This window comes from Eubalaena glacialis, chromosome 3 (genome assembly GCF_028564815.1).
Source record: "Eubalaena glacialis isolate mEubGla1 chromosome 3, mEubGla1.1.hap2.+ XY, whole genome shotgun sequence".
Lineage (NCBI taxonomy): Eukaryota > Metazoa > Chordata > Mammalia > Artiodactyla > Balaenidae > Eubalaena > Eubalaena glacialis.
In genome coordinates, this window is record NC_083718.1 from 183,314,227 (window position 1) to 183,335,089 (window position 20,863).

The 20,863-nt window shown below is 57.7% G+C and overlaps 1 protein-coding gene across 1 annotated transcript; it reads right to left on the bottom strand.

The window, feature by feature from the left end:
* Positions 1-4,012: 4,012 nt before the first annotated feature.
* EFHD2 (EF-hand domain family member D2) lies at positions 4,013-20,625 on the bottom strand. Its single transcript, XM_061187079.1, has 4 exons — positions 20,238-20,625; positions 8,045-8,192; positions 6,710-6,844; positions 4,013-5,670 (listed from the first exon to the last, which is right to left on the bottom strand). The coding sequence occupies exons 1-4, from the start codon at positions 20,540-20,542 to the stop codon at positions 5,539-5,541; spliced, it is 720 nt and encodes a 239-aa protein (XP_061043062.1). The 5' UTR covers positions 20,543-20,625; the 3' UTR covers positions 4,013-5,538.
* Between the last annotated feature and the right edge of the window lie 238 nt (positions 20,626-20,863).

Below are 20,863 nucleotides of genomic sequence, written 5' to 3' on the forward strand. Positions count from 1 at the left end.
TTGACTGAAAAAGCAACAGCAGAGAGGGAGTGTGAGGGAGTGTGTGTAGGGGTGACGGCCTCAGGCCTCAGAACTGGGGTGTCGGGGGGATCACAGGTTGTGAGAACTTTCTGTTGCCTTCTAGAGGATGGTCAGTGGCTACTGCCCACCACACCTCAGACCCAGAGCTGTTGGTCACCAAACTCTGCAAAGGGTCGCCCTGGGCTGGGGACTGACATCGTAAAGAGATACAGGCTGAGCTAGGGACGTATTGGGGGTCGCCAGGGTTCAGGGGGCAGGAGACAAGACTCCTGGTTTCTGTCGCAGTCAGTGACTTGCTGGACCCCGGACCTTGGGCAACTTCTGTGGCCTCAGTTTCTCTTGAACAACTTGGGAAAATGATTAGCTGGGCTTCTGTGAACGGGAGTTTGCTGATTTACACACACAGAGAGACAGCAAGGTCTAGGCGCCCATCTCAGTCACGTGTACAAGCCCATGGATATACAAGCATACAGGGACAGGCAGACAGACAGACAGACAGACACACACCAGTGTCATACATAGAGAACATTCCGTTATAAACACAGTCACCCTCAGAGCCATGAGCCACATGTTCAAAACGTACCCCGATATAGAAATAGCCACAAGTGCAAGGCACATAGGTAGTGAGGTACCAGATAAAAAGTCATGCATTTTATTTTCTTTTGGAGTGTTCGCAGAGAAACTGACCTTTTTGGAGAGGGAGGTTGCTGGCTGCTCTGGAAGGTGCAGACAGCATCAGCTTTAGGGGAACTTCATTGTTTTGAGACATTTACTAGTTGAGGTCCTTTATGTAAGACAGCACCAACAATCATACTTGGAGAAAACTGAGGTCACCTGAGTCTTTTTCAGATGCTGAAGATGGGATGTTGAGTGCTTTGCCTAGTGTTGGACCATATTCCCAAAGGACGGAAAACCTAGAGCCAGTACTTCCTAGCTGTGTGACCTTGCGCTAGTGACTCAACCTCCCTGTGCTTCCACATCCTCATCTATAGAATGCAGGTTAAAAAATGGTACCAGCCTCATACGGTTATTGTGAGGAGTGCCTGGCATAAGGCAAGCACTATATAAATGTTGGTTGTTATTATTATTGTTGTTGGTCATCTGGTTCTCATGAGAAAGCTTGAATCTGAACTGTCACTGGGCCCTTTTGCCTTTGTGGGCCCCTTCCTCCACCAAAAAATATTAAGAATTTTATGTTTTATGATTGCACGGGTATAAAGACTAGTATAATCCAGTTTGGATTCTACTCATTTTTTTTCCTGCCAATTTTAAGAGAAACTAAAACATTTTTGTGGACCTTAAAGTTATTGTGGGCTCCAGGCACTGGGCCCACCATACTGATGGACGATTTGGCCCTGGCTATGGCCCCTCCGCATGTCAGGTTCTGTACAACTGAATGGCTGAGAGAGACGTTGGGGAATGTTCTTTGGATCATCATGAGTGCCTGCTCTGGACCCTGGAGATGCCTTTAGCCGTGCCCTGGGGCAGCCAGGGAGAAAACTGTGCTCTCACTGGGAGCTGCCTCTGGGCGTGCACACGGCTAGTGCCAGCCCCTCCTGACCTGGCCCTGGTGCAGGGAGCCATCGGCCAGAGGACGCCATCACTCTAGGGGCTCAAAATGCCTAAAGTTATGGTGGTGACACTCGGCTGGCTGACCTGATTTTCTGGCCACCAAGATTGAAGAAGCAGCCCCAGGAGGACTTGAGAATAACTGCAGAAGGGCGCCCTGGGGGAGTGGATTGCTGTGATTGGAGGGCAGGGGGCTTGGTGTTGGGTTAACTTAAAGCTGTGACTCTTGCCTGCCCAGACTGTGAGGCACTGACTTACCAGGTACACAAAAGCCATTCATTCCTTCATTCTTCCCAGACTCGCTGAGCAGCTCCGGTGCGTAGGCGCTGTGCTAGGGCTGGGGCCACAGAGAGGATAAGACCCTGTTCAGCACCGCTGGACCTCCCTGCCTGGCAGGGTGATAAGTATTCCTTGGAGTGTTGTGGGCCAAGAGCTGGGAGCCCCAAACGAGAAGAGGTTAGTTCTGGGTGGGAGCTTGATAGGGGGCAGGTGGGAAAGGGTGGCTTCTCTGCAGATTCCATGTCCAAAACGAACGTGAGGACTTGAGGCTGTGAGGATGCCGGACACCCCCATCCTTATCCTGCTGAAGCTCGTGTATTCCAGGACCTGGAGCAGGGCCTCCCAAGATCTGGGCACTTAATGTCCCCCAGCCATTCAGGGCCAGACTGTGCTGGAAAAATAACCATGGGTGACTTGGCAGAGGCTGGGCTCAGGGGAGGGGAACGCCAGGAGAAGCAATGCCAAGGTTGGGAGTCAAGCAAGGAGGCTGTTGGTGAGAGCCTGAGAAACAGGGCAGGTGCCACTGACCGGGGCCCATAATTTTTAGTTGCTGGGACAGGACTTTCGGGTGGCAAGTGTTACATCTTGGGTGGGACCCACTAAGGAGGTGGAGGGCTGGCAGGGTTTCTCTTCAAAACCAGATGAAAGTATTGGGTGTTCAGAGAGGGTTTGGGGGCTGAGTGAGGGGTTCGGTGTTTGGTGATGGGGGCCGGGACTCGGCAGGGGGAAGGCTTACTGAGAGCACGGGACCTGGGCAGGGTTTGAGGAGCCGTCTCCCTTTCCCACTCCCGGTCCCTGAATCACTTCAGGCCTCCTTATTCCTCCCGTGCCCTCTGCCCGGGCTGGGAGTGGGAGGTCTTGTGCGGGCCGAGGCTGGGGCCCCTCTCAGCTGGATCTTATGGTGGAGGGCCTGGCGTGGGACCGCTGGCCTGTGTCCCTCACATTCTGAGGGCTGGAGGCCCACATCCACCGCCGGGCCAGCTGGGCGGGGGCTCTGGGGCTGGAATTTTAGCCCTTCCCTGTCAGTATCCTCTGTCCCTCAGTTCTGAGACCCTTTTGCTGGCATGTCAGGGGTTCTGATGCTCTGCCCTTGGGAAGGCAATTGAAGGGCGACGCTTAACCCAACATGCGGTGTTAATGATGGTGGCATCTCAGGCCACAGGTGGCATGTGGGAGTGGCCTTTCTCAGGAAATACACTTCAAGGACGCAGCCTTCTCCAAGCAGGGCCTGTGAGGAAGCCAGAGGTGGAGGGCATTCTGGCTGCTGTCATACCACCCATGTCCACCCGGGGGCAGCGATGCCCAGCCTAAGCTCAAACTCCTGCACCCCCAACTCAGGTTGCACTTGACAGACGGGGGACACCCTACCTGGACACCAAAGGGCTGGGAAGACTTTGAGACCCTCTCATTGAACAGATGGGGTGACTGAGACCCAGCGGGAGCCTGATCTGTCCACAGCTACACAGGGAGCACCTGGCTCTTTGCCTTTCATCCAAACATCCGTCTGCAGGGGAGGCTTGGGATGTCTCTGAGTGCGGCAGAGAGTCTTGGGGGGCTCTAGGGTGCCTCAATCCAGAATCCCTGTGGCCTCGGTGCCACCCCTGGTGCACGTCCTCCTCTGAATGAACTTGCCAGGCAGGGCGGCTAGATGGGTAGGGGCACAAGCTGTGGACCAAGCAGCCTGGAGCTGCCCCGCTTGCCTGTGTGCCTCTGGGAGACTTTCTGGGTCTCTCTGTTCTTATCTGGGAATAACACAGCACCCCCAGCCCCCTCCTGGGCTGGCTGTGTGGATGAAATGAGTTGTTATATATAAGGAGCTTAGACTAGACCCTGGTGACAGCAGGTGAGCATCAAACTCAACCTCCCATTAGGAAGAGCCCCTCTTCTCCCTGGCTTCTGAAATGACATGGGAGCCACCTGAGCCAGTGCTGCCCCAGCACCCAGGTGACCTCATCCTGTCCGCTCCTTTCCCAGCCCCTCCCCCCTCCCACCCCAACAAGAACCACACACACATAAGAATATAGAATTTTATCTTATTTTAGTTAAAAAAAATAATCGTACCACCGAATGAAGAAGTAGCCTTTTTTTTTTTTTTCCTTTTTCTTTTTTGGTGAGAAGGGAAGAGAGAAAAAAAAAGCAATAAGCCAAAAGAAAAAGAACTTTTTATATTCATCTGTATAAACATATCCGCTAAGGCAAACGCAATCCAGGGCCAAGGCTGCTGCACTGGGGTCAGTACCTCCTAATTCCTGCAGATTCTAAGGCCAAAAAAATAAAACCTCTGCAAGTCCAACTCTGCAAGTCCAACAGGAGTTTTGTGGACTCTTGGGGCATTTTACTAAAATAAAGAGTTACCGAGTTTAAAAAGCAGTGACGCTGTCACAACACACACTGAAAGTTGCATAACTGTGGCCTCAGTGGCCATTCACTTGTTTGGACTGGGGGACGGGCACAGCTTCACGACACAGCAATGGACACAGACGCACGTACACACAGACACGCACACACATGAGCGAGCACATCGGGAGCCGCATAGGGCCGGGCCGGTGGCACAGGCTTGGCCACGGCCCATCTGGGGATGGGCACGGGGAGGGCTGGGGTCCCCATGCTCCCTCAGGGGGTGGGTGTGACAGGACAGGTCCCGTTGCTGGTGACAAGGCGGTGAACGTCACTTGGGGAAGGATGGCGTGAAACAGCCGAGCCAGGCCCCCTGCTCCCCACCACCTGGTCCGTGCAAACCACTTAAAGCACTTCTTGGACGCCTCCTGGAGAATGGAGACGTGCTGGTTTCCTTCCCTATGAAGGGGCCAATCCCTCCTCCCCATCCTCCTCTCTCCAGAGACCCTCAGGCTGTTCTGGGCCAGGGAAAGGTGGGGGGTGGGACCAGGGACTGGTGTTTCTGCCCCCAGAGCCTTCCCTGCCCACAATCCATGGCATGGCCGGCAGAGTGTGGGCCCGTGAGGTAGATTGGCACAGCTGCCCCCTCACCCTGCCTGGCTGGGCCCCAGAAAGCTGGGGTCTCCCTGCCAGCATGGGGTGCCAGGGGCCTGGGTCCCTTCGCCAAGATAGAAGCCCCCCCTTGATTCCAGCAGAGAGAGGAGGCAGGGCCAGAGGAACAGGTGCTGGTGATGGGGAGCCCGGGTGCCACCAATCAGCTCTATGGGGCCGGCCACGATTCTTGCCATCTGTTGCTCCCCCAATCAAGGGGGGGGGGCGCTCGAGGGCCCCAGGGGCAAGTGCAGCCTGTGGGTTAAGGGCAGGTGGTCTCTGCGGGGGTAGGAGGAGGTGGAAAGGGAGAGGCCCAGGGAGGAGAGGAGTGTGTGTGCAGCAGCCCACCGGCAGGGGGCGCCCTAGAGCCGGGAGCAGAGCGGCTGGAGCAGGCAGTGGGCGGCCAGGAGGCGAGAGGTGCAGGACTGGCCAGGGAGGGCTGGGCCAGGCAGGGAGGCGGCTGGTGTCAGGGCCTCAGGAACAGCGGAAGGGAGCGGGGAGAGGCTGGGCCGCTCTGGGAGACCCCTCAGCCGGCTCGTTCACAGACATGTGTAGCTTTTTAGCACGGTCCCTTCAGACAGAGCCGAGGACCAGGCTTGGCCTCCGGTCTGCCGGCCCTCGCCACCCTCGCCAGCGGGACCGGGCGCCGGGGCTGGGGCCAGGCGGTGGGGCGCAGCCTCGCTACTTGAAGGTCGACTGCAGCTCCTTGAAGGCCGCCTTCCGCTGCTTCATCTCCTCTGCCTGCTTCTTCCTCTCCTCCTGCTCCGCCTTGATCTCCTCCTCGAAGCGGCTGGACACGTTCATGGCCTGGACCTGGGGTGGGGTCGGGGGGGAGGTGGCTCAGGGCTGGAGGGGGCTCTCTCCGGGGTCTCTTCTGGTTCCGCTGTCCCCCTCCCCTACGCACACACAGCTCTGCCTCCCACTAGCCTGGTCCTGGGCCAGGCACTTCAGTCCCCTCTCTGAGCCTCACTCAGTTCTTCCACTTAGAGCCTGGCGCTCAATAACTCCGACCTCACGGGTACGTTGGGAGGATTGAAAGAGAGAAGACATATTCTGTAGCTGCTGCAGAGCACGGGTCCTGTAAATGCGAGCTTCTGAAGTTGCTATTCTTATCCCGTCCCCTGTCCTGGGAAGCCCAGACGCACACCTGGTCCCACTGATGAACCTGGAAGCATCCCACCAACCCTAGAAGCCCAGAGGGAGGTGGGAGGAGGCCTCTAGAAGGAATGTTCTTAGCTAACATGGGGAGGGGGAGAAGCCAGAACAGGCAGGGGCCCCGGGGCCCGGGGAGGGCAGGATCCAGGAACCATACTTGTCCCTTCCATCTGAGCGTGTGCTGAAAGGGGAGGGTACTGTGCACGGCGGTGGCCTCTGGGGTCCATCATACTCCCTCCCGGCTGGGGCTGGCGGGGCTAGTGTCTCTGAGAGGCCCCGGGAGCCAGTGCTGTGTTTCTGGACCTGCTTCCTGTCTCCCGGGCCCACTCTTTAAGGCCCAGTCCTTTGCAGGTAGTGGCTCCGGGTACAGGGCTGGGGCAGCTCAAAGGGGCCCCTGTCACCTCTTCAAGAGTACACACCCCTCCCTCACCCACCTCTGGGGCAGGGAGAGAAAGAGAAGCTGGAAAGGATCACAGGCCGGATGGGAGGGTACAGAAGTCAGGAGCGCCGTGGGCCCTGACCGACCCAGGAGGGGCGTCAGCTCCCCACCTCCTGTCTGCGGTCTCAGCAGGGACAGGAAGGGGACGTGCTGACCCTTGAGCTAACTCAGGGTCCCGGTGTACCCCGGCCACACCTGTCCTCAAGCGGGGGTCAGGGCAACCCCACCCTGGGCTCCACACCTCCTCCCATTCCTTACCTTAGCCTCAAAGAAGCTCTTGGCCCCCTTGACGCCCTCGGTGGACACATCGATCTCGGAGAGGCGTGCCAGCACGTGCAGCCCGCTGTCCTCCTGCAGCTCCCCAGCCGCTGCCTTGCGGAAAATCAGGAGGAACTGCAGCAGGGAGAACAGAACACTGATGCTGTCAGGGAGAGAGGGAAAGGGGCCACAGCCTGCCCACACCCGGGGCCAGCTGCAGGCCTCCCCGGAAAGGAGGTACTCACAGGCCTGGGAGCTGGCGGTCTGGGCTCTCCGTCCTCCATGCTCTGTGTCCTGCACAGGCTGTCGCTTCCCTCCCTCTCTGGGCCTTGGTTTGCCCATCTGTACGATGGGAGGCTAGGTGACCTGTCTCCTGCCCCCCCCCAGGACTGGGGCTACTGCAGGCTGCTCTGCCCACGTTCAGCTCCCGCTAAAAGCCTCAACCTACCTCTTACCTTTGTTTCCACTGTTCCCCAAACCAATCCGCTCTAAATTCCATTTACTGAGTCCTAAATGTACATGACTCTGCCCGTTTTACAGAGCGAGGAAGGCTCAGAGGCAAGAAAAAACCTGCCCCAATCTCAGCACCAGAAAGCGATGGAGGAAGGATTTGAGCCCAGGTCTGGACTCCAAACCATCATTGTGTGCTGCTCGCACCTTCCTCCCTGGGACTTGGCTCCCCCAGGCGCCTCCCCCATCCCTTCTCTCGCCCTGCCTCTTCTGTGCTTCCTGCTAGTTCTCCAAGGCCCAGCCTGAGCCTTGACTCTCCAGAGGCCACCTCTGGCATTTAACCCTATGCTGCCCGGGGACCAGTGCCCTTGCTCTCTGGCCTTGAGCCTCTGCTTCCTCCTCCAGCAAACAGGCTCGTTCGTGGCTCCTGTCTCAGAGTGAGGCCTGAGTGAGATTCGGAGTGTGAAGTCACCCGGCTCAGCGCCCGGCTCCTCTCGGACCCGCAGTGCATGTCCCTCTTTCATCTGTCCCCTCTTCTCCTGAATCACAGCATTCTGTTATTTCACTCTCTTGAGCATCTCCCCCTCTACACACCAGGACCCCCGGAGCACAGGGCCTTTCTCTGTACTCCCACAGCCCACACAGGGTCAGGTATACAGAAGTCACTCCATAAGTGCTCACTGCACGAAGGAATGGATGTGCCTCCTTCTCACTTAGGCATCTCAGAATCTCCCCAGGTACCTGCTCTAGGATCCGCTGAAACCTCACTCAGCCAACTATCAGCCACTCAACAGTGGCTGTTCACGGACAAAGTCGCTCAATGACAAAGAGGGGTTAGTTTCCCCCCAACCCCCGGTGTTGCCCCCCACGGGGAGTGGGGCTCACCTCTCGGAAGCTGAGCTTGCTGTCAAAGTCCTCATCCACCTCCTTGATCATGTTTTTCAGGCCCAGGTGGGTCTGGGGGGCTCCAAGTTTCTCCATCATGAGCTTTAGCTCCATCAGGTCGATGAAGCCATCCCGGCCGGCATCGTACCTGTGAGCGCAAAGGGAGAGGCCTAAGGACATCCTGCCACCTCATACCTGACCAGGGTGGTCATAAGCCAGAGTAAAAGGAGCCTGGGGGCTCAAAACGTACCTCCCACCAACACATCATCTTATCACAGCTGGAGAGGACCTCGGCCCAGGTGGAATCCCGATTTGAGGCCCAGCTACTGCTTGGTTACCTCTGATGATGGGGAGCTCACCACATGACCTGGCAGCCTCCTACATGTTGAACAGTGCTAACTTTTGGCCAAATTTACCTGCTACACAAGGAAGCGGAAACCACAGCCCCTCTCTACTGAATGAGATGTGAACAAGCAGGGAGGGAGAATTTACAATACCATGGGGGTGAGGATTGGGACGGTGGGCCCTGATGTTAGAACTCACTGAACATCTCCAGGTACCTCCACAGGCACTCGAGGGACATCTTGGCTCCATCTCTCCCCCTCTCCCTGTTCCCACCCAGGAGGGAAGCAGAAGGTACCACATGTCTCAGGGTAGGGCCAGAGGTCACAGGAGGGAGGGGCCACTTCTAGTTTTCTGGAAGGTGGCCTGGGGTGTGTTCTGGGAACAAGTTGTGCAGGGTGCCTGCAGCGAGCGGCGGGGATCCAGCTGGGTGGCTGGAAAGACCTGGAACAGTGATTACGTGATGACCGTGCCTCTGCCCTGCACATTTCAGGTCTCTTTTTCTACCACCAACAGCCTGGCAGAGAGAGGGATAGGGTGAGGGGCAGAGTCTAAACGTCTCACTCGACTGGCTTCCTTGTGGTAAGAGCTTGGGTCAGAGCTGGGCTCCAGGCCCGTCCCCTGGCTGGGGAGGTGCTGCTCGTGCCGGGAGCACACAGCATGGCAGATGTGGGTGCTGTTCCCACGGCCCAGCCAGGCCTCTTATCAGGCGAACCAAGCAACCACCCTGACTGTCTCCTGGTGGGCTGGGGAGAGTCATCTCAGCGCTGGCCAAATGGGCCTTCTGAGCCTAAAGAACCTTGTGCAGTCCCCGAGGCCTCAAGATGGCTGGGTGGCAGCGCTGGCGACAGCAATATGACATACAGGGGCTGAGTTCCAGAAACTTCCTGGAGACTTGGAGTTCCTACATAAACACACATCTCATTCCTGTGGCCTCTACAGGGCTTCCCAATTCCCTTCCCCCATCTCTAATTACACATAAGCTTCACACGACTATGGACATCTGACAGCAACCACTTTTTGAAATCTATCTTTGTGCTGGGAAATTTCCATACTTTATTTTACTTAATCTTCATAATAACCTTCTTTTATAATGGAAGCTCAGAGAGGTTAAGTGGCCTGCCCAAGGTCACACAGCAGTAAAGGAAGGGGCTGGGCTTCTACCCCACATCAGTAGGGCTCATAAACCTGCACATTTGCTGGGCCCCGCCCCGCCCCCTTCCCCCCCCCCCCGCTCCCTTCCCCCCCCCGCCCCCCCATGTCCTGGGGTTGCCAGCAGGACAGAGACGTCTGCCTGGAGCGCTGAGCAGAGCATTTGTGCAAGGGGTAAAAATAGTTCACGAGCAAGTGAGTCAGTGGTTGGAAGTGATGCAGCACAGGGAAGATAGGTCTCTGGGAACCCTGCAGGGAACACAGGGTCCTGAGGCCTTTTCCCCCACCACGGGGTGAAAGGGGCCGGGGTGGGAGCAGTGGCCACAGCCGAGGCGGAAGCAGATGTGAGAGGATGTGGTGGAGGGTTGTGGGACTCGGGAGGGTCAGGGAGGCCAATGATCCCGTGGTCCAGGCTCCGCTTAGAGCTGGAGGGGCCCTGTGGGGGGCACAGCAGAGCCCCCCCTTCCATCTTTGGAGCCTGTTTGCCAGTGGTAAGGGGCTGGGTGGCTGCTGCATGAGCCTTAGTGACCGGTACTGGAGCAGCCCTGGAGCGTGGCCAGGTGAGGGAGTCAGTCTTTCCCGGGGCAAGTCACATGGATGCCCCCTCCTCGGCATCCCTGAGGAAGACAAAGCCCTCGCCTCTTTCTGAACTCGGGCTCCAATGATGACATGTCAGGGCTGGAGCAGACGGCCTGGGTTCCAGGAGACTGTGTCATCGAGCCTCCAGCCAAGGCCGAGAACCCCTGGTATGATGGTGACTCTTTCGTAAGGTCGCTGCGAGGACTGAGTACGTTCACACGTGACAAGCACTTTCCACAGCGCTGGCTCCAGAAAACTGCAGCTACCAGCACTATCACGAGACTTCGTTACTTTTATGAAGCTCCTACTACGTGCCAGGCATTTTCTCTTTACAATCTCTGCGCTCAGCAATCCTGGGGGGTCAGAGTTATGTCCCCATGTGACTGATTAGGGGACGGGGGCTGGAGAGGTTTGGTCACTGGCCAAGGGTTCAGACGCCCATCCCTGTGATTCCCACACTCTACTCTCTACCGCCCCACCTGCCTCTCCTGAGCCTCAGCTTTATTTACTGCTCAAGGGTTACTCCTGCAGCCAGGGGTGGCTCAGTTTCAGAGGAAGTGCAGATAAAGTGTCCAAACTTGGACAGAAACTTGGGCTCTGGATCTCGGTCTCTGGCAGCTCCCAGGCCTGGCTGGGCTGCAGCTCAAACCGCGGCGTGAACCGCTGCCTGTGTCAATCAAGCATCAATCAATTACTGGTTCCGGGCTCCTGCCCCCAGGGGGACAATGCAGGGGCTGGCCACACTGGAGGGGGTTGTTCCCACAAGACCCCCGGGGGAGTGGACATCTACCATGTGCCCTGGGCTGTGACGTGGGTGGGCTCCGGGTCATTGGATTAGCCAGGTTCCTGGGTAAACCCTGGAGGTTTGTGCTCACAGCAGCTCTGCTGAGACTAACCTGAGTCCAAACCCCAGCTCTGCCACCTGCTGGCTAGGTGACTCTGCTGAAGTCCCATGACCCTATGAACCTCAATTCCCCCATTTACATCATGGAGATCAGACCCATCCCAGGCTTGCGGCAAGAGTTAAGAGATGATCCACGTGGATTCTTAAGGCACAGAGGCTGGCCCACAATAAGTACTTAATCATTACACGGTAACTACAGTACTACTACTACTAAATTATTATTATCGGTAACATCTACCTTTAGGATTTGAGCTAAAGGAGATTGTGGATGTAAAATGCCTAGTACATAGTACGTGCTTAAAACCTGCAATTTCTTTAGAATAGTGGCTATTGAGAACTTTTTATGTGCCAGACACTAGTTAAGTACTTTGCACATATAATATAAAAATGGTGTTGATAATGAGAATAATAATGGTAAAAAATACAATTTCTCCCTCAGGCACCAGTCCTGATGGTGCATGGCGGGGAGGAAATGCTTGTTGTAGACTGGCCTGGAGGCAGGGAGTGGACACGATGACCCAGAGGTCCCTCCAGCATCTTCTCTGAAGGTCCCCCTACTTCCCTCCCCCACCCCCATTAGGCCTGATTCAAGGACCCCGCCACTTGGGGAGGTGAAGAGACAGCAGGACAGAATCTTTTGCTCTCTCGCTGGGCAGAGAGAGAGAGAAGCCTCGGTCCTGGATTACTCTCTTGTTCCTCCTCTGACAGGGAGGGAAGTGACAAAGGGGGAGACTGTCACTGTGCCACCAGGAGGAGGACGACTGGCAACCCAGGAGAGAAGGGTGTTCTAAGATGCTTGGAAACAGGCATATATCCCTGACTGGGGACAGCCTCTCTTCCCTCAGCCCTCTCCCTGAGCTGGAGCTGAGGTTGCAGGTAGCTCAGAGGATCCAGGAAAAGAGTCCGTACCCAAGATCCGCCTGGATGCCTGGTCTACCCCCTTCATGTCATGTAGGGAAATTGGGGCCCAGAGTGGGTAGCAAGCAGCCCAGGGTCACACAGCTGGAGAAAAGCAAGATTCCCAAAGTTGTAAGCTTTCCTCCCTGCCTGCCTGCTTTCTTCTTGGGAAGGAGGTCCCATGGAGGGTCCCAGATTCTCAAGCCTGCAGGGCTGGGGGAGACTGGGCTGAGAGGAGAGGCTTGGGGCCTGCCTGGGAGGGCCAGTTCCATCTGGCAGGACTGACAACAAAGCTCCTGGGCTGGGAGCTCAGCACTTTTCTCCAGCATTGGAGGGAGGCTGCTGCACCTGGTGCTGTGCCCACATTCCTACCCGCCTCCCCCTGAGCCTCCCCCTGAATAGTTCTCGACGGGGAGGGCTCAGCAGCTGCCGTCCCAGATGCTGGTGACGAAATCCCCTCCCATCTGCCCTTGAAAGTGGAGCAGCGGCCACCACCCAGGCAGACTTTGCCCCTTTGGGCTGCAGGTCCCATCCGGCTGACGGCTCCTCCTCCCCCGGTTCTGATAACCCGGAGATATGGGGGTGAGCAGCGGCCGGCTCCTACAGCGTGCAGGGCTTGCCCTCATTTCATAACAATATTATCATTAGTGGCTGCTCTTGGCTGGGCACTTACTATGTGCCAGCCACCGTGCCAAGTGTTTTGTATCAGATCCTCACAGGAACTCCGTGAAGCAGGCATAAATATCCCTATACTACAGACGAGCAGACTGAGGCTCAGGGAGAAAGTGACTTGGCCAAGATCATAGCTGACAAGGGCACACCTGGGATCAGGACCCTGACCTGATGAAAAACATGTGCTTTTAACTACTATGCTATGTCCTGATGCCTACAGACCCTGCACCAAAGAAACTCAGGTTGGGAAGGATACTGGAGGCCGCATCATTTAGCCATTCATGAGGGTCAGATACACAATGCAGTTTTCCTGCTTGGCATCTTGAATACCTCTAAGGATGGGAAGCTCACTGCTTACCTAAAGCAGCACATTTTGGCTTTGGAACTATTAGAAAGTTGCTCCTCACGCACGACCCTCCCCACCCGCCAGCTGTGCTGTACAGTCTGATAGCAGAGTGAGGAGGAGTTATCACAGCTGCTGCACAAGGGGAGGGTGGGAACAGTTGATTTGGGAGCATAGGGGACCCCAATTCTCTCCCTTCTAGTTCCCATGCCAGGCCTTTGCTGATGGCCCCTCTGCCCATGGGGGTCCCCAGGAGGACAGACAGCTGGAGAGAGTGGTGTTTATGGACCACTGAGCCCCCAGGCCCACCTGGCTTTGTTCTCAGCATTCACAGACCTGGTCTTCCCCCATCCTATCTGGGGAGGCCCCAGAGGCTCCTAGGTCTCTACTCTTTTTCCTGCAAAATGGGAAGGCAGGTCGCTTGGGGCAGGAAAGTTCTGGACAACAGGGAAATGCTGGCCTTGCTAGCTGTTACAGGCAGGTTGGCTTGGCCCGCCTCCCCGTGCAGGTGGACGCCCACAGGCTCGGTGATGACAGCCAGCAGTGCCCATCCGTTCCTGCACTGTCCCACCCCCAGACTGCCTGACTCATGAGGGGAAAGCCCAGCCTCTCACCACTTCCTCCAGTCCTATCTGCGGAGTCTGACACTTGATCTGTTGCCCTGTGTCAGCCAAGGAGAGGGTGTATGAGTGCATACGGGTGAGTGTGTGGCTGGAGGGGGTGCTCACGCCTCCTCCACAGCTTTCCAGCAAGTCCAAGGATCAAGTGGGGGCCCCCTAGGCTGATGGCAATTGCTGGGCGCTGTCAGGACTTGGGGACCTCAAGTTCAAGCACCTCATGCTGAGCCCACCCTGGGAGAGCAGCTCCCTCCACATGTAGTTTCAGCAGTGGGTCTCCCCCCGCCACCCGCTCTCCTCTGTGCCGCCTCCTTCCCTGCCTGCACTTAATAATAATTCTTATTATAATAGTGATTGCAAAGAACATTCACTGAATGTCTAATATAACCCAGTGTTTACTATTTAACTTAATCTTCCCTCTTGTTTTCCCCTCACTGCCCAGACTAAGTAACGTGGCAGGGTGACGGCTATGGGGTGGCCCAGTGCTTCTTAACCCTTAATGCGCACACCTGGTGAGCCTTGTTAGAATGCAGATTCCGATCCAGTAGGCCTGGGGTGGAGCCTGAGCATCTGAGCTTTCTAACAAGCTCCCGGGTGACGCCGATGCTGCTCTCCTCGGGTCCCATGGGAGCAAGGGACTTGGGAGTCAGAAGGACCCTAGTTCAAATCCTGTCGTCTCCACTCCTCAAGTCACGGAAACCTCTCTGAGACCCAGTCTTCTTATCTATGAAAGGGGTGATGATCATCTTCCAGGATGTTGAGACAGGATTAAACAAGGGGCAAAGTGCCTGGAATGGAGAGGCCACAGCGGCCCTCTGTCTCCGCACAGCTCAGGAGTCCCTGGGCCCGGCTCCGTCTGGCTGCACCTTTCTGGCCCGGGACCCTCGCTTCTCTAGAGACCTTGAAAAGCAGAAGTCTACCGAGGAGCAGGCTGCTGGGCAGTCAGAGGGAACTCGGCTTCTGGAGGGTGTGGGGACTGTCCCTGCTGAGGCCACAGGGCGACTCTGCCCCTGGCTGTGCTGGCCCTGCAGAAAGGGCCCCAGGCAGCAGGGCTGGGTCTCCTACAGCTGGAGCCAGGCCCTGAACCCAGAGGCACAGAGGAGAGAAGGCAGGAAGGTGCAAACCAAAAGGGAACCAAAAGTCCCTGGGGGGAGGGAAAGGAGAGGTGACTCAGAATCAGAAGGGAAGTAGGAGAGCAGAGGACAGGCCCGAGGCCCGGGAAATCCTCCCTCCCCAGGGGTGGGGCTTCTCCCCAGAAAGGCAGGCTCCTGGCTGCTGCAGGGGGAAGGACCCAACCTCTGAACCCCCAGAGGACTCCCCTCACCACTGCCGAGGCTCTGGGACTCCTCCTGTCCCCCAGCCATAAATGCAGCCCTCACTTGGCCTCGGGAGCTCCCAGTAGGCAGACCTGGTTCTAATCCTGGCCCTGCCACTTATAACCTTGAGCCTTGCTTTCCTCATCTGGCAAATGGGGATAATGACAGCACCCACCTCACTGGGCTGGTGTGAGGATGAAGTTCAGTTCCTGAAATAACACACCAGGCTCAACTGGGCCTGGTGGCTCCATTTAACAAGGAGAGGGCGTGGCGACAGGGGGCTGGCTGTGGAGGGCCGTCGGCATGGCATCCCTCAGGAGAACTTCCACTCCTCGTCATAGAAATAAAGAAATGGAACCTGCCGTTTCCAGCCCGGTGGGCCCATCCTCTCTATCCCCCCAAAGACCCCTCTATGCCACTGCTCTCCATGAGACTTTAAGCTTCTCGAGGGCAGGAACTCTATTTTCCCCTTAATTCTCTGGACCTTGCACACAGAAACTTAATAAAATATGATCAAACGAATGCACTTTAAGCTTTTCAAAATCATCGTCTATGTTTTTAATAGCCCACAGACCAGACACAATGGTGGGCTCTTTACAAAGGCTCAGGACTTTTTTTTGGCCGCACGGTCAGGCTTGTTAGACCGGGGATTGAACATGGGCCCTCGGCAGTGAAAGGGCGGTGTCCTAACCACTGGACCTCCAGGGAATTCCCCAGGACCTTTTTAAACTTAATCCTCAGGACTTTACCAGGCAGGTTCTTTAGCCCCAGGGGAAACAGGCTCTGAGAAGCGGAGCACCCCGTCCAGAGTCACCCAGCTGGGCGTCCAGAGTCACCCAGCTGGGCGTCCAGAGTCACCCAGCTGGGCGGTGGCAGACGGGCGCTGGAGTCCTAGTTTTGTGTCATCCCAGGGCTGCTGTTTGCGCTGCACTTTTTTCTGCCACCTGCCTTCCACGTAATTAAGTGATAATGAATTCGGTTTCCCATTTTTGTGATTTATCGAAGCCATATGTAGCTGTCAGTCAAAGTGTCGGTTCAGCAGGAGGGAAAGAAGGTTCTCATGCTGGGTCCCCGTCACTCCGGCCCAAAGCAAGAGGGTTCTTGCCAGCCTGGCAGGTCGGGCAGCTCCGTGGGGGGTAAGTGGAGTCAGCCAGTGGCTTCTGTGGAGCAACCTCCATGCTAGGCACCACCACCAGGGCTGGGGATGGTGGTGACAGGAACTTGGAAAGTACTTATTTTGTGCCAGGCACTTCATAACAACCTTGTGAGGTGGGTTCTATTATTCTCCCTGTTCCAGGGTGAGGAACCGGGGCTCAGAAGGGTTTACGTGCCTTGCCCCAGGGCCCAAGGCTGGGATTCCAACCCAGGGCGGCTGACTCCAAAGGCCCTGCCCTTAACCATTGCACCAGACAGTCCTCCAGGAAGGACGAGGGGGTGGTGCTGCTGTGAGCTGCAACAGCCTGAGGCGACACCAGGGAGGCGGAGCGGGTGGAGAGGGTGGGAGGGCAAGGTGGCAAGAAGAGAGGGAAGCCACCCTCTTCTCTGACGCAAGAGGTCATGAGATGAAGTGGCTGGGGACGAGGCTGGGCAGGGCAGGGAACTAGGACATCTTCCTCGGATTCCACGGCAGGTTCAGAATTACATGGCTGCCTTCCTCTCTGGCAGGTCTCGGCTTACACCACTCTGCAGAGCCCCATGCAGGCTGTTGCCAGACCAGAGGTGGCTGCCCTGAGGCCCTCTGGGTCCACACCACTGCCCCTTGCCTGGAGGGCTCCAGAGCGGCCCTGGATGGATGGGCAGACAGAGGAGGGGAGAGGGTCGGATTAGAGGTGATGCGTGCAGCCTGAGGCTGCAAGAGGAGGAAGGACTGAGAGTCCAGGTGCCTCCAGGTGCCTGGCACCGTGCCAGAGCTCTGCGTGCATCACCTCCCCCCTGTCCCACCTCGAGAAGCAGGGACCACTTTTCCCATTGTATAGACAAGGATGCTCTGGTTCAGCCACTGAAAACCTCCCCATGAATGTCACTACACCTTCCCGGGCCTCAGTTTCCTCTTCTGTAAAATGGGGGAGAAGCGTTGGTGACAACCCCGGAGGTCTCTCCCAGATGGAAACTACCAGCAGCGTGAGGTCAGCGATGACGGAGAGCCCGTCTATCTTCCCTCTGCCCTCTCTCTTCTCCCTCCATCTCCATCCTTAGGAAGTATCTGCTGATGATCACTGAATGGATGCACTGGAAGACCCCGGAAGGCAGTTCTGCCATCCGGGAGGGTTCAGGACCACTCAGAAATAAGGAAGTCATTGGTGAATCACCTTTGGGAATCATCGGATACATCATGCTCCTTTTACAGATGGCAAGCCTGAGGCCCAGACAGGGCAGGCAGACTAGGTAATTTAGTGGCAGAGCCACGACAAAGCCCCACTTCCCAGCTCCTGGCCTCCAAGACAAGTCCAGCTCTCAGCTCCCTCTGCCCTCTCCCAACTCCTGCACTCTGCTCTGGTGGATGGCTTCCCGGGGGGCCAGGCTCCCCTCCCCTCTGCCATGGGAGCTGCAGATCAGGGTGGAAGTGTCCCAGCAGAGCCCCGGCTGTGATCCTTGGGCCCTGCTTGGACCCAGGAGGCTGCAGCAGCTCTTGGACAGCAAAAGCAGAACGCGGGTTTTGTCCTCCATGAGAGCCTGTCTGTTGGCTGTTCACAGCCGGGACTCGGCTGGGCTGGGCTCGGCTGGCACAGTGAAGCCTTGTTTCCTTGAATACAAAATCTGCAGCCTTCCATCCACGCCAGGGCCCCCCGGCCGGTGGCACTTCCTTCCCTAGAAGCTCCCTGAACCCTTCCTGCCCCCCTCACCCCTGCCAATACCCCATCAAGCAGTAGTGGTGCCAAGAGGGGACTTCTAGGGGTTCAGCTCCCCTCAATTTTCAACAAAGTACCCCTCGTCAAACTAACAACCAAAACAGCCTCTGTAAAAAGTGAGCTTGCTCTGCAGATGCAGCTTCACGCCCATTCCCCAAGTCACGCGCCCCTTCCAACCAAGCTGCAGCCTCCCAAGTCCCTGCTCATTTGGTGTGTCTGGGTTCTCCAAACAGCTCCTTATTTTTTTGGCGGGCGTAGAGGGGATGAAGCCTAAGAGAAGGAGGACTCTGGTGGTGGGTCCATGTGGTAGAAAATCAGCCATGCACACGGAAGCGGGTGTTGGCGGGGCGTGTTTCCCCGCGTGGAGGCAGACGTCTGTGACGGGAAACCCAGGAGGGAAGAACATGGGTTTTGGAGTCACAGACCTGGGTTTAGATTATGACTCCATCATTTTTGAGCTGTGTATTCTTGGCAAGTTACCGAAGTGCTCTGTGCCCAGACTGCCCAACTGCGCCACGGTGGTGACGACAGTTCTATGTCATGGGGCTGCTGGGAGGAATGGAGGAGCTCCTTAGTCCTTCGGCACTGAGAATGCAGGGATTGTGGCCGCATCTGAATAATCTCCCTCGTACTTCCCCGGGGGGCAGAGTCTATAAGGAAGTTCCAACTGCCCTCTATTGAGGCTGCGATCCTGGAACTCCTGCTCTCCTGATAGGGCCAGTCGTTTATCAGGAAGAAACTTGAGAAGAACTCCCAGACAAGACCCTGGAGCCAAAGAAGCAGGCTTCTCAAGGCCCAGGGGTCTCCATGCAGAGGCCTGGAGTGGGGTTAAGGACTCAGTTCCACCCCAGGCTGACCCTCGGAAAAACATGGGGCTCCCAGCCATCCAGGTCTGAGAACCAAAAGCCTCTTCCCCTGCACTGGGGCCAAATGCAGAAGCAGCGGTCACAGCAAGCAGTGAGGAGTGGGAAAGAGCCTTTCTCAAGCTGGGGGGTTGCAAAACCCTCCCCCCGGCCCCGGGCTTCCTGCTTGCGGCCTGGGCACACTGCCCCAGCCAAGGTGGGGTCAGCACCCCTCTCTCTCGACCTTGGGCTGCCAGACCTCCTGACTCCCTCACCTGAGACTTGGCCTCAGGACGGTTCTACCTTTTGGATCCACTTCCAGATCTACTCCAGATCACACCCCTGGGCTGTTTTCCCCTCCAGGGGCCAGGGGCAGGGGGAATGGGCAACAGGAGGTGGGCAGGGAAGAATACCAAAGGGAGGCGGGCTGAGTACCTTCACCCCCGCCCCAGGCTCCCGCAGCTGCTCGGGGTGGGGCAGCGTGGCTGACCATCTCAATCCCAACTGGGTGAACGCAGGGTTGGACCAGAAGGGGACCTGGAAGCCTTTCTCTCTAGTCATTTCACAGAGATTTAAAGTTTTTTTGTTGGGGGAGGGGGAAGCCCAGAGGCCAGGAAGGACCTGTCCAACCTGCTGAGGGCATGGGGTGTGGAATTTAAGGATGGAGTAAAGGCAGAGGTGAGAGCTACCAGCCAAGTCAGATAGGAAGGTGTGGGGTGTCAGGGACCCTGCGTGGGGAGGGAAGGGGGCACGCAGTGGGGGAAGGGAGGCAAGGAGAGATGGGGCCTTCTGACAGAAAGCAGGGAGGCAGTGACTGCAAAGCTGCTGGGTGTAGCGGGGTGGCGAGGGCAAGAGGAGGGAGGGACAGTCTGGGGAGGGAGGCGGGGACTCGGTCCTGCAGGGACGTGGCTGCGGGGGGTGTGTGTACATACCTGCCGAGTGGGGGGCAGGGAGGAAGGTGTCCCTCCCTGGGGAGATCACCTGAGGGTCAAGGGTTGGGGTCCTGGCTAACGGAGTGGATGAGGGTAGAGGTGGGAGGGGCCGAAGGGTCTTTGACACAGTTTGCTGGCAGATGCTGAATAAGTGGAGGGGACGCGGGGGAGGGGTCTCGGCCCAGAACCCACGTTGAGAGGGATCTGAGATAAACAGAGTAAATGAAAGGACCCCAGTGAAAGGAATGGTCACCTTTGTTGAGGCGCTGGAGGGTGGGGTGGGTGTTTTAGACCCGCGTTTGTGGGGGGGGGGTTGGGAATTCAAGTAGCTGAGGAGGGGGAAAGGGGGCCACGGGGTCCTCAATCTCGGTGTGCGCGCGTGTGGAGAAGCATCACTAACAAGGCCAGAGACCCGGACCCTCCAGACCCCTGTGCTTATCTAGAAGGAGCCGCGGGGTCCCCCACTCCGCGTGCGCGCGTGCGGTGTATCGGGGGCAGCGTCACCGTGAGGAGGGGTCGCGTGCCAGGAGCCGCGGGTCCCCAGACCCATATGCGTGGTAGGGAGGAGGTCCCGAAGCCTCGTGATTATCTGGAAGGGGCCCGGGGTCCCCGCCCCTGGTGTGTCAGGGATCGGGGAGCTCGGCTGGCCGCACGGGTCCCGGGACGGCGCGGGGTCCAGGGTTCGGGGGCTCGGGAGCCGAGGCCGGCTCTCGGGGTGGGTGGGGAACCGTGTCGGGCGGGCACTCACTGCTTGAACATCTTCTCCATGTCCTTGATCTGCTTCCTGGAGAACTCCTTGAACTCGGTGTAGGGGTTGAAGACGCGGCGGCTGGGCGACTGGGGCTCGCCGATGCCCTGGTTGAGGTCGGCGCGCCGCAGCAGCTTGGCGCTCAGCTCTTCGTCCGCGCTGCCCAGCGCCTCGGCCGCCTCGTCGGGCGCCCCCGCCGCCGCCGCCGCCCCGTTCAGCCCGGGCTGCTCCGGGGCCTCGACGCCGCCCTCGCCCTCCATCTGCAGCCGCCGGCTCAGCTTGCTGGCCAGCTCGTCCGTGGCCATGGTGGCCCGCGCGGCGCTCGCCCCCGAGCCCTGCTAGTCGCGCGCCCGCGCCGCCTCTGGCCGCGCTCTTCCTCTTCCTGACACTCCCCGGCGCCAGGCACCGCCCCCGAAGGTGGGACTTACGCCCCTCGCTGGGCCCGCCCGGTCCCGCCCCGGCTCCCGGCCCTGCGCAGCCCGCCCCACGCGGGCTCGGGCTCCGGTTCGAGCTCCGCGACTAGAGTGGGCCGGGGCCGCCGGGCCCGCCACCATCCTCCCCCGTAAGGTTGGAGGGCTCCCGTAGAACCCATCCCCCCTCTCCTCCTCACTGTGCCGGCTGAATGG

Coding starts and splice junctions, on each gene's coding strand:
- EFHD2 (XM_061187079.1), bottom strand. CDS start 20,542: ATGGCCACGGACGAGCTGGCCAGCAAGCTGAGCCGGCGGCTGCAGATG. Junction 8,193..20,237: donor ATGGAGAAGATGTTCAAGCA/GTGAGTGCCCGC, acceptor TTGCGCTCACAG/GTACGATGCCGGCCGGGATG. Junction 5,671..6,709: donor AGAGCTTCTTTGAGGCTAAG/GTAAGGAATGGG, acceptor ACCCCACCCCAG/GTCCAGGCCATGAACGTGTC.